Genomic DNA, 13,405 nt, shown 5'->3' with positions numbered 1-13,405 from the left:
TAACCCTCAGTGCTACGTCTATTTATAAAGCAACAATGACATCTCATGGTGCTCTGCAGTCACATTTATGTGACAATGAACTTTTAGACCAAGATGAGAAAATGCACAGGGCAGATTTAGCTGGGCTTTGCCTAGCCCTGAATTCAGCAGAGTTGTGTCTCTAATAGTATACTTGCTGGTACATGTCAATCAGACAGGACATGAATAGGCCTGGCTTTTTAGACCCTACATTCTAGTTAATTACTAAGATGTACATTAAAAGTTTAAAATATATGACAGCGAATACTAAGGAAGACTTATCTTAAGGTCTACACACCAATATCCTGATACAAATATTAGAATATAAATATTAGCAGCTCACATTTCATGTATACGTGTTTCCCAGGCATTGTACGAAGCACTTCTCATATATTAAATGAATTAGGTCATCAGAGTCAGCATTTGAACCCTAAACTATTGTTATCTTCAGTTTGCAAATGAGGAAACTGACAGCCAGAGGTTCTGTTGATCAGACTTTCAGAAAACTACTTGGTAGAGTAATGTGCAAAATACCACCTGACTTGGAACCCTTCGCCTACATTTTCCTTAGTTCTACAAGCTGGATCACACATGGTGGTTGGGAGGAAAGCCACATTCAACCAAGGAAAAGAAACTGGATTCTGGAAATGCATTAAAGTTGATGATAAAATTCACGCTTAAGTATCTGAACACTGCAAGGCAGGGAGCATCCTTCCCATGAGCTCGGGCCATCAAGGATGGACTATGGTGAGGCGATGAGCCGCAGACAGCCAGATGGGACAAGGGCAGTCTGGGACGGGGGAGGGGAGGAGCTGACCCCAGTAACGCTCTATGTGCCAGAACCCCTATGTGCTGGTAAGAGAGACCAAAATCGACCACTAACACCTTTACATCTCTCAAGAAATGATAAGGAAGATAAAGCAAAATGGTACAAAATATCCAAAATCAAACAGGGTAATTCTACAATCTGCATTGCTCATTTGACAATAAGCATTGGATAAAACAGGAATAGCCTTGAGACTAAAAAATAAATACGCTGTAATCTGCCGCAGATTACCATGCTGAGCTCCCTGCGTCATACGGCAGCTTCCCACGAGCTACCTATTTTATACATGGAAATGTTTCTATTTCACCGCTCATCTTTCAATTCATCCCACCCTCTCCTCCCCACAAGTCTGTTCTCTCTGTGTCTCTATTCCTGCCCTGCAAATAGGCTCACCAGTACCATCTTTCTAGGTTCCATAAATACGTATTAACATATGATATTTGTTTTTCTTTTTCTGACTAACTTTACTCTGTATAAGAGACTCTAGATTCATCCACCTCACTCAAGTGGGTAGTGAGGGGTGGGAGGAGGTTCAAGAGAGAGGGGACCTATATGTACTTATGACTGATCCACATAGTTGTATGGCAGAAGCCAACACAATACATTATAAAGCAATTATCCTCTAATTAAAAATAAAATTAAATGTAATTTGCTAAAAAAAAAAAAAAAAAAAAAACTGTACTAAAAGGGCTGCTAGGGTGAAAACTCAAGAGTCAAAAAGTGAGCATCCCACCGAAGGCCAAGAAGAGAGCAACTGAGTTCTCTTCCTGGGGCTGAGCTGGGTTGTATCCCCACGAACAAGTACCTCTGGGTTCTCTGCAGACTGGGGTCTTCCTGTCTTTCTAGCTATGTAACTTATTTAAAAATCCTTTCATAGTACTACATGCTAGGTCCTATCCTACTTTACAAATCTCATTTAATCACCACAACAACATCATGAGGTGGTGGTGGGGGCTCGTGTTATCATCCCCATTTATAGATGTGGAAGCTAAGTCAGACAGAGGTGAAGTAATCTGTCCCAGGTCACAAAGCAAGTAAATGGGAATTGAACTCAGATTAGCTCTGGAGTCTTCATTCCTAACCACCCTGCAACATAAAGGATTTAGAAATTTGGTCAATGATGTTCCTGTTGGTTTTCACAGATTCCTGAAATGTCACCCGAAATTACAAAAATGTCAAAACAAGTATCAAAGTCTTGATAGATTCTAGCTTGAAAAGAACAAAATTACAGACTCCATAAAATAAGCAACATTGCTACTAGAGTCCTAAATGACTAAGTAGTCTTTCTTGAGAAAAAGCATGCATGTATACACATACCTGCACAAATATTTACATAAGTATATAAGTATACAACTTATGTATATAAATCATAAACTCAACAAACTACAGATGGTTTCTTCAACTGCAGAATTTGCTTTTGAGTGGAGAAATAGAAGAAAAGCTTAAGATCCCATGGGTCAGTTTATCTCCCTCTCTTTCTTGGACTGGCTCGTTCATAGTTTGTAAAGCCCTCATTCGTAGGATGACGGCAGTGGCCATGGAGGACAAAGTAGCAATGCCTAAGTTCATAGCCCTCTGTTTCAGGGTAGGACTTTCTTGGACAGGGTGGGCAGCAGGGTAGAATGGACATGAAAGTCTAAAGGTATTCTAGTAGGAAAAGATGAGCTTTAAAAATATGGTCTAGTTCACAACCAAAAGGGTCATTAATTCAATATTGTTTTGTCTTTATATTTTACATTTGTCATGTATTATACACTGAGCGGCTGCCAGCTCCTATAAGGCATTCAGAAACATGCACATTCAAATTAATGTTTGCTGGAAAACAGTATTCCTTCCAGATGAAAAGCAAAGTCTCTTTTAATTTCTTCTCCAGAGACCCAGATTGAAGAACTAAGATCAGAAATGGCCAGGCAGCTAATAGATCTGATGGTAATTCCTGTATATTTAGAGAAAGGCTGTAGGACCACTGAGTCATCAGGAGGAAAAAGGTGCCCCTTATACAAACACATGAGCTCATCCACTGTGTGCTTCTTAAGCGCCTCCTCTTCGTCAGCACTGCAGACACGATGATACCACTGCACAACATCACTGCCTGCACTGAACTTGTGGCTCAGGCCAGGAGACGGGCAGTCAGACGATCAGGTTAGTGGGTAGAGAGTTACAGACAGACAGCAATGACCTAAAAACAACAGTGTTTTGAGGGCCTATATGTAGAAGAGGGCAGCAGAGGACAAGACAGTTAGATAGCATCACCAACTCAATGGACATGAACTTGAGTAAACCCCAAGAGATAGTGAAGGACAGGGAAGCCTGGCTTGCTGCAGTCCATGAGGTCACAAAGAGTTGGAAGTGACATAGTGACTGAACAACAAATGTTGGTAAAGAAGCTGGCTGAGAGTTAAGGTCGTGGGGGAGGCAGGCTGGAATGGATGTTCTAAAATGTAGAGGAACATTCCACACAGAAGGAAACACTAATAAAAAAAAAAGTCACACACATGCATGTAGAAAAGTCTGTGGTTGAATAAGCATAGCATCTTCAAGAACTGAAGGAGGCCCATGTGGAGGAAATCCTAGAGAGAGAGGTAGGAAGGAGGAGAGGAGAGTGGTGGATAATTAGTCTGAGAAACCAGGCAAGGGAAAAGGCCACGCAGGCCCTTGTAAAACCCATTAAAGATGGGGATTTTATCCTCAGACACATAGGAAGACACCGTTGTGGAATACCATGATCAAATGCCTTGTGAAGAGGCTAGGTTTTCCACTGATGTAGAAGGCTGTGGGAACTGGTCACTTGAACTTTTCAAATGTACTTGAAATGTACTTATTTATTTATCTACCTATTTTTTACCTATTTATTCATTTATTTTCAGCTTTACTGAGGTTATCACTGGTTAATACAAATTGCATATATTTAGGTTATATAACATTTTTTAAGAGGTACGGTGCGATGATGTAATATACATATTTAGATATTGTGACCTGATTTCCACAATCAAGTTAAGGAACACACCCATCACCTCACAGTGAGCCTAGGCTTTAGAAGTCATGAAAATCACAGACATATCTAAGTGAATGGTGGGCTATGAATCATGACAAGGCACTTCATAAATGCAAATGGACCAAGTCAAGCTGTCTGTAGCTTTCTTCTTACTGATCTTACCGTTCCCCACCCACTTCAACCTCATCTTTTCCACTTTAGGCAAGACAGTGATTCAACACAGTGAAGAATGAGTGAATGGGTGGCTCTACTGATTTCTCAAGAGGCAAAAGGATATAAGCACAGCTCCGGGTACCATCTGAACTACACATACCACATGTCAGGGCGAGGTTTTGTAGCCCCTTAGCAACTTCCCTAGGGGCTCAGACTGTAAAGCATCTGTCTAGAATGTGGGAGACCTCGGCTCGATCACTGGGTCAGGAAGATTCCCTGGAGAAGGAAATGGCAACCTACTCCAGTACTCTTGCCTAGAAAATCCGGACGGACAAGCCTGGTGCAGGCTACTGTCCATGGGGTCGCAAAGAGTCAGACACGACTGAGTGACTTCCCTTCACTTCACAGCAACTGTATAAGCCAACATCACTAGGTCTTGATCCCTTGCCCATTAATGCTTTGTAAAGCAGAATGAAGCAAGAAGGGCTTACTTTCCAAGGAAACTCAGCTCACTACTCTGTAGGCATGATGAAGGTGAACCCTTTCCAAAAAGAAAAAAAAAAAATACAGAAAGATACATATATTGACATCATGACTTTTTCAAATAAGGTCCCTGGGTATCTGTGCATGTAATGTTAATTGTTTTGTGAATGTATGGGGAGTAGGAAAACACTACCCCTTACTTGAGATTGCAGATATGACCTTCATGGTTTTATATCCAGTTGCCATTCTGAATAAAGGTACTTCAGATCTGATGCAAGGTTGACGCTGAACCTCTACGAAGCAGACTTTTCCAGGATAGACCTGCACTCGGAGCTACCTTATGACTTTAAATCAATGATATTTATGTATAAACTCTCCAAGAAATGTGCAGAGCCACTCTGTCTCCCCAGGGTTTGTGCTTTCTCTGCCTGTCAGAGTCGTGCTTGGCATCATGCTGGGCGTCCGGCCTCCCTCTGCAGCCACTTTATTTGTAAGAGTGTCTTGTGTGTTCTGTCTCCTAGCTCTACATACAAACCACCACGCTTACAATCTCCATGAACCTAAGTGCATCAGTGGCGCTGGGGATGCTATACATGCCGAAAGTGTACATCATCATTTTCCACCCTGAGCTCAATGTCCAGAAACGGAAGCGAAGTTTCAAGGCAGTGGTCACGGCAGCCACCATGTCATCGCGGCTGTCGCACAAGCCCAGTGACAGACCCAACGGTGAGGCCAAGACAGAGCTTTGTGAAAACGTAGACCCAAACAGTAAGTACCTCTCCCTTCCTTCCGTCTCCCCGTCCTGCATCAGGAAGCTCTGGCAGATGTGGTGTATGCTTGCCTTTCTTTGGAGAAAGGCTGTGCGCGCTCTTGTCTTCTGGGCTGGGTCGCCTTGGCGAATGCTGCCGTTTGCTCCTAAGAGTGTGCTCACCACTTTCTTTTTGCTCCCTGTTGGGAAGCAGCTTTCAGAAGCTCTGCTTAAGATGTGTGAAATCTCCCCCATCCCTGGCTTCTTATCCTTTGGTCCCAAGCCCTCCAATTGACATCAACACAGCTATGGAGTCACCTTCCTTGTTCCCTTCCTCTTAGGGGATCAACTTCCTGCTGGGGAACCTCAGACACCCCATTGAACTGTAGCAATAGGGATGAAGTTGAAATATTTAAGAACTTTGGAAGCATAACTTCTTTCCACTGGAACATGAATGTGGAGAAATTTACGATTCTTTACTAAGGAAGCCTTCTAGAAACAAAAATCACATCAGATATTTGAATAGAACAGGGAAACTTCCATCCAAGTATATAGGCCCAGACACCACCATGCTAATGGCCTCCCCATTTGGGAAAGCATCTACCAGATCACTGCAGAGGAGTTTTAGCCCATGAAAAATAAAGTATTAGAGGTGAGATTAAGGATGACATGCCAGATTTTATATCTTTGTGGCCTGTCTGCAAACCCTGCACGGCCTTTAGCCATCCCTGCAAATGACCGCAAAGAAGATGGACATGCAGACACTAGTTTGTTTAAAAAAAGAAAAGAAAAAGAAAGACAATTTTAGCCGGATTTAGATGCTTAAAATTCCCAGTTGCAAACTTTACTAGTACTATGGTGGTAAGAGTGAATTGCAGATTAAACATACCACTTCCAGGATCTGTTTTCCAAGACAACACTTCATAGGGCTGCAAAGAGCCGGACATAATTGAACCAACTCAGTGTGTATAGAATGAAGCAGATTGGTGTGTTCATGATATTTCCTGTTTTAACTATAGGAGGGATTCGGGCCGGCCATTAAGCCATTCAAGACACACTGTCCAGTTATGACCTGATTTTGTTGTACCCAAAGATTTACTGCCAAGCAGAAAGCAATTCCACTGTTCTGAATACTCTGAGGTACTCCTTGACACTCTACAACTGAGATCTTAAGAAACCAGCAAACAACTGAATTTGGCCCTGATAGCTTTTGACAACAGCTGTACAAAGATCCATGATCTCAGTCCAATCCATTTCTCAATAGTTAGCTGAATAAATACAGTGAATGCTTGAGAGTCTGTAGACAAGGAAACAAAGGCCCATTACCAACGTCATGGGCTTCATCTTCATGTTTCAATAGAAGAGATTTGGGGACAGGCAAGAGGAGGGAGAAACCACAGAGGTACAGGCTCTGTTCTTATGTGTGCAGAACAAATGGTCAGTTCCAGGAAGGGGAACAGAGAGAGAATCACTGTGACAATCACTGCGGTATAGGAAAAGACTTCGGGTTGAGACAGACCTCAGTTCAAAGCTAAGCCACTCCACTCACGAGCTGTGTGGCTTTGACAATCACTGAGCTTTCCTCAAGCTCAGCATTCTCATGTATTAAATGGAGATAATGATATCTATATCATAAGCACATCATCATGTCTCGGGCATCTAGAGACATATGTGTCAATTACATGTTAATTTTCTTCCACTTCTGAACAGGTAAAAAGGTTAAAGGCACACCAAACACCACAAGGTAGATGCAACTGGCCAATAAAAATACTTCCGTGAACATATTTATGCATATTTATATGTATTCTGTATTGTTAAATATACTACATGGTTATACTTCTATAGCATTTGATTCTAGGACCCCTTGCAAGATTTGCATTATACAAAACCCTTACCCTGAAGATGTTCCAATAGCAGTTTTACATTTATAGTTGTGCAGACACACAAATTTAACAACATATGCCCAATACTGATAAAAAGAAAACATGATCAAAAGTCTATATGTATTGAACATTAATGATCAAATTAGAAATTTTGAATTGGGATAATTAATCTAATACTGCACTACTTAAAAATAACTAGCTTTCAAACAACATTTCTACTGTTTCTAACCTTTAATGATGAGGATCTACCCTTGTTGAGGATGTGTGGGGTATGCTACTGGCTGTTAAAATGTTCATTTTAACATGACCCTGATAATAACAAAAACACATCTGCTATCCTTTGAGATAGGCATTAAATAGAATGCTCTGCATGGGAGATCTCTCTTACTCTTCCCGATGACTCTGTAGGCCAGTGACCATTGTTGTCCTTTTACTGAAAAACCCTAGGCTCAGGAAGGTCAGAGATTATCACAAAGTCCTACACTACATAGCAGGGGAGCTTGGTCTGAAACCCAGGTCTGATCCCCAAACCCATGCTTGCTGCTCTCTGCTGCTCTTTCCCACAACATGAGTGATATGTCATAATCCTAATGCAGAAATTACTCTTTGGGCTTCTCTGTTTGGTAATCCAGCTTGCATATACAGAATATAATGATGTCTGGTGGCCGACTCTTTGGTGAAATGTGCTGTGAAACGCATCGCTGTTTGCTATGTTGTCTGCAAAGACAGGAGCTCAAAGAAGGCTGCCTGGGTAGAGGCCTCATCTGACAACTCAAAAACCCAAGTATCTTAATTACCTGTGTCAGTCACGACAGTCATTTTATTTGGGATTCATCTGATGCCTTTTCCTTGAAAAAGTTCTGTTGGATTTTGTCATTGTTGATATTTTGGTGTCTACACAGAATAAAGATAAATAGTTCAAGGATGGGGGAAAAAAAGATGAAATCCAAAAGAGCCTTTGTCTCATAGTAAATCCAAAAGATGTTTTTAAAATTATTTTAGTTATTTTGGTTTTGTGTAGACACTCCCTGAAAGTAACCATCAATAATGTGCCCAGATATTTGCTGAATTATAGGAGGAGATTCATGTACCTCCAAACATTGGGGTTTCTGATGACCCAGCTCTCAAAGGTCCTTAAGAAAAGTCAGAAGACCTTTTCTGCGCAAAATCTGTCCAGTAGAGTTTTCTGCAATGATGGAAATGTGCTGTCCACTATAGAAACCACTGGTCACATGTGGTGATTAGAACTTAAAATATGGCTACTTAACTGATGAAATACACTTGAAATTTTTACTTCATTTTAAATAAATTTAAATAGCCATCCATGACTCTGAGGACTCCATCGGAGAGCAGAGCCAGAGATCATAAAAGCAAGGATTTCACTCTGGGACACTCGGTTTGAGCCCATACTGGAAATACCTCCCAAGGTTTTAGCAATGATGCTGAACTGGGACAAAGTCAACTTAACAGAATGAAATATGTGAGGTAAGACAAAAATGCAAACCTATAGTTATTTTAAATGACCCCTAAGGAGCCACTAAGATGGGAATGGTACATCATAGATCACCATTATATCCGGAAAACCAGTCCCTAGTAATAGAAAAATGAGTATATATAGAGAAAGAACAGTAGTGTAAATTCAATTGATGAAAATAGACAAGGCTGTTTTGATGAGAGAGAATATTATTATTCTATTCTACTTAATACTGAATGTAGCTCCAAGTAATGTCAAACTCCTGAACTTTGGTAACAGAGACAAATAAATTATTGGCTGAAATAAAACTTTCTGGTTAAAAAGAAACAAATAAAAGCACAGACCATGGGCCTGAGGAAGGACTCTCTCTCCAAAGGGAGAGTTATGCCTACTATTCTCTGAGGGAGTGTGTCTGGGAGGATGTTGAATTTATAATGAGCGACCTTCTTGTTTCCCTAAACACTTAGTCTCAGTGTATTTCAATCTTCAGTGTTTTCATTTTTAATCATTGCAGTTTGTCATCTGGTGCATGCTCACTTCTATTCATCCAACTCCATACAGCAAGTATACATTCATATAAAAACAAATGTGTTGGCGTAATATGGGCAGAAATTAAAGCTGCCCCTACACTGCTTGATTTTTCCCCAAGAAGTTTGGTTTTCCTCTTAGGTTGCCTCTTCAGTTCAAACTTCATTGCTTGAAAGAAAAAGTTCTTTCTGCATGGATTCAACAAAATGTAAATCTTCTCAAAAACCGTCATGCATTTCTGTACTGCTGCCATATTGAATATCCAGAATTGGGTCGATGCTGGTTGGTTTCTGAGCTCAGATGAAAAACAGCAGGGGGTGTAAGGGTGTAGCTCCGCCACTTACTGTATTTTTATTTATACAAGCCATATTTCTGCTGCTAGAGGACCACAAGTGCCTGACCTAATGTGGGGAGCTTTAGATCTGGCCACCATGGAGCCTTCTCCACATTCCTTCTCTAAGAAGAAGGGCATCTCAACCTCTGGTTCTCGCACCTGTGTCCTGAATTAGGCTCATTTCTCCCAACTTTCTGTTGTTGATTTGGCAGGTGTATGTTCATGGCAAACTTGAAGATGCCAGATCAACTGGAGGACTTGGTTCTTGGCTTATCTATGGCCACCAAGACCTTTTTCCAGTTGGATGAATAGTATTAACTGAGGCAGCATGGCTTTATTGAGATGGTGGGTAGGAACTGCTTCCTTCCTCGCCTGGAGTGGTCAGAACCAGAAGATGCTCTGTGAATTATCCTCTGATCAGATGCTTTCCTTGTAAAGGATGGCAGTACACAGAATGAACAGCCCTAGGCTACCTGGTTCTAAACAACCATCCATTTTCTGAGCCAGTGCCCCAGCTAGTGCAGAGGAACTGCTCAAGTACCCGGAATGGTTACAAATAGTTTACTCTGTGGCTTCCTAGCGATTAGAGATGGCAGGAATGTGGACAGCTGGGGCACCCCACCTTTTTGGATATGGGGCAATATGACCGATAAAATGACTTGGAGAGAGAAGCTGGACACACACCATGCAAAGGACTAGTTTAAGACAAGGAGCATATTGTGATGAAGCACATTTTAGAAGAATGGCCATTTACCACTAAAACAGAAAGTCAACAATAAGATTTTAAATATAAGTTTGTATTCTGGTCCTTTGTTGAAAATTACTATTTGCATATACTTAAGGAAAACATATAAATAAAAACTTGTGCTGCTCAATAAATCCCTCAACTGCTAGAAAATGGATGAGGGCACCACAATCTACCCAAGTAACAATGCTGAGAAAATTCTGGAACATGCTCCTGTGCTGTGTCAATTGGTGATGGCTTTTGTTTCGTTTTGCTTGTTCATTTGTTTGGATCCCTGACATTCTCCACATTATGTTACTTGTTTCATTCTTCTGGACTAATCATGCAGGTCAGCATGAAAGGTCTAGGCTGAGGAAAAAATAGGATATCAACAGGAAGAAAGAAAAAAAAAACAAACCTTCTGAGCAGGTAGATACATTATTTTGGAGCTGGTTCCCTCACCTGCTTCAGTTCAAGTAAAGCCCAAATGCAAGGCACCCATACTCCCATGTTCAGAGGTACCTGAATTGTGGTCAACTGGTCTACCAAAAGCTACTGACCCCACTGACAGAGTGGGCTTAATGTCTGTGGTCTCTATCGCAGCCTCTTCTCCAAAAGGAAAGAAAAAAGAATAAAAAGGAATATTGTGTGCACATTTATTTTATACATACCTATATATTTACTTTTCCTGTAGACTGTATACCACCAGTAAGAAAGAGTGTACAAAAGTCTGTTACTTGGTACACTATACCACCAACAGTATAGCTTTTGCCTGCTTTCCAAAAGGTAAGAAATGATCTACTTTTTGTTTATTTGTGTGTTCTTGTCTCCACTGAGAATTAGAAATGTTTCCATGAAAACTGTGCATGATTACCTCAAAATCTATGTATACGAAGAAATGCATTTTCAAAGATGATGTTTGCTAAGTTTAGTGTAGATGGCTGCTCTGGGTCACGTGCCTGGTTTATTTTCTGGAGAACAGGTGATTGGGTGTGTGCATATATGTCTTTCCTGAACCAGATCCAGTAATGGCAGAATTGGTGCTGGTCAAGCTACTTTAAAAGTCTCAATGGTGAGAGCTTATTTTTATATGTATTTGTTCATACTCTGGTTTGAGAAGGCAATATGGAAAACTTGGGTGAGAAGGAGGGTGTTTTTACAAGCTTAGCAAAAATATTTGTCCTGGTTTACTTTTTTATTAAATATATACTGAGAAACATCAATGAATGACACTACTGTCTCAAACCCAAAATGGTCATGGTTCCTTTTTTGAAGCAACGAAATAGAAAAGCTTTGCTGGCTGGGCTTAATGATGTATTAAAGAGGATATGGGACTCATAATTCTGCCTAAGAGAAACAAGGAACCACCTTCACTTATCTGAGAAAGCAGGTAGAGGTTCAGTGAAAGACCTAAAGAGTCTAAAGATAAATTTCAACATTAGTCAAACCCAAGAAATACCATTAAATACCTCAGGTAATCAAACTTATACCTTAGAACAGATGGTCAATTGTGTTATGTGTGAACAGGCATGGGAATGGTCTGCTCTGAGAGTTGTTACAGACTCACCATTGATGATTATGTTGGGTTGGGCAAAAAGTTCATTCTGGCTTATCTATAACATCTTATGAAAAAAAAAAACTAGAACAAACTTCCTGCCCAAACCAGTATACACTTTGAGCCCTTACTAAAGGATATATGCTATGAAATAATAATAGTAGTAATAGTAGTACCTCCCTGTTTCAGCCTAAGCAATATGATAGAATAATGAAAAGTAACACTTGCTTTGGCACGCAACCTTGTCCAACTGGTCAGGGAAATTCATACTGAAGGAAAACAAACAATAGAAAACATTAGAGTCATTAAATTCATGGGGTGGCTTTGAATAAAAGGCCCCCTTTTGTTTTCCTCTAAACCTCCTACTATACTTATAAAATCAACAGAAGGACTTCTCTCTAGAGATCTCAAGTAAGAGAGCAGACACCGGAGTGGGAAATATTGCATCATAATGTGGGCTAGTCTTCCTCTTTCCTAACGTGGACCATTTTGTCAGATCATTGCTATGCTTCTTTCCATCTTTGTTTTTATAATGGTATTCTGAGTACAAATAATATTTTTTTCCTTTTAATCCATTTAGAACTGTAAGACAGGACAAGAATACTTTCAAACTGTAATTACATTTCCTGTTGATTTAGATGGATGCCGGCAACTCTGTCTTTAATTTCAGATGTATTGTTCACATAGCTATTCCCTTTTCCCATATCGACACAGTCTGTCCTAGTTTTTAAATAGGGCATTCTTTTGTCCCAGTGAATTTATAACTGTATTCCAGTGAGATTTCAAGTTTTGCAGTACAAGTGCTTGTCAAAACACTGCAGCTCATCACTTTAATAGTCCTTTTACATGAAACTGCCTGAGCATAAATGAGAAGGAAGTTTCCCTGGGTAAAAATGATAGATTGAATCCAAATCCATTAAAAATTCTCCCTACCTCCATTCTCAGCTGATGCCTTTTGGTTTAAAGGGTGCAAGATGAAAATGTTTGAAGTCAACCTCCCGGTTAAAAAGTACTTTTAGGATCTGCTGCTTAGAAATAAACTTTTTCTCTAGGATTTTCTTGTTTCAAAGAGTTTGATTAGGTGCTCACCTTTTCTGCCAATTTAAAAATGTATAAACCTTAATTAGGATGAATTGGTTAACAGTGCTTTTCAGGTCTACTGTATCCTTCTACTTTTCTGTCTATTCATTCTATTAATTTTTGAGAGCTTGATACTAAAACTAAAAATATTCATCTACTTAAAAATAACTGTAATACATAGTAGAACTATATGTAACTTTGTTCTGTATTTTCCAAATCTTCTGTAAATGTTTTATCATAGTTTCATAATTTAAAAAATAAAAAAGAAAGAAGATTCAAAGATTGTAGAAGTGGCTTCCTAAATTAATGATAAACATCTTACACAGTTACTTAAAAATAATTGAGAACGGAAGTTTGTCTAAGTCACAGGTATTCAAAGAGGGGAATGTATGACCACGTTCAAGTTCCAGTGAGACTGGACAGCTTGGGCAAACAGTGAAAGAAGGCATGTCATGTTGTTCATTCAAATCCATCTCTATGTGCCTGTTTTCAGGGCCACAAAACAGTAAAGAAAAACCTATCAATTCTAGAGTGAAATTCTGTAAAACTTCAATTTAGGCCACCATGCCTCACCAAAAGCACATGATATTGAGCAAATCAAACA

General features: G+C 40.0%; 1 protein-coding gene across 1 annotated transcript in view; it reads left to right on the top strand.

Annotated features, from left to right (window-relative positions):
• Positions 1-13,405, top strand: part of GRM7 (glutamate metabotropic receptor 7) — an 881,121-nt gene that overhangs the window by 819,277 nt on the left and 48,439 nt on the right. Inside the window, exon 9 of the mRNA XM_043886644.1 lies at positions 4,997-5,243. Within this exon, the coding sequence (XP_043742579.1) occupies positions 4,997-5,243 (247 nt within the window). The remainder of the gene's footprint in view (positions 1-4,996; positions 5,244-13,405) is intronic.

The sequence above is a fragment of the Cervus elaphus genome, chromosome 24, assembly GCF_910594005.1.
Source record: "Cervus elaphus chromosome 24, mCerEla1.1, whole genome shotgun sequence".
Classification (NCBI taxonomy): Eukaryota; Metazoa; Chordata; class Mammalia; order Artiodactyla; family Cervidae; genus Cervus; species Cervus elaphus.
This window is presented reverse-complemented; position numbering and strand designations above follow the sequence as displayed.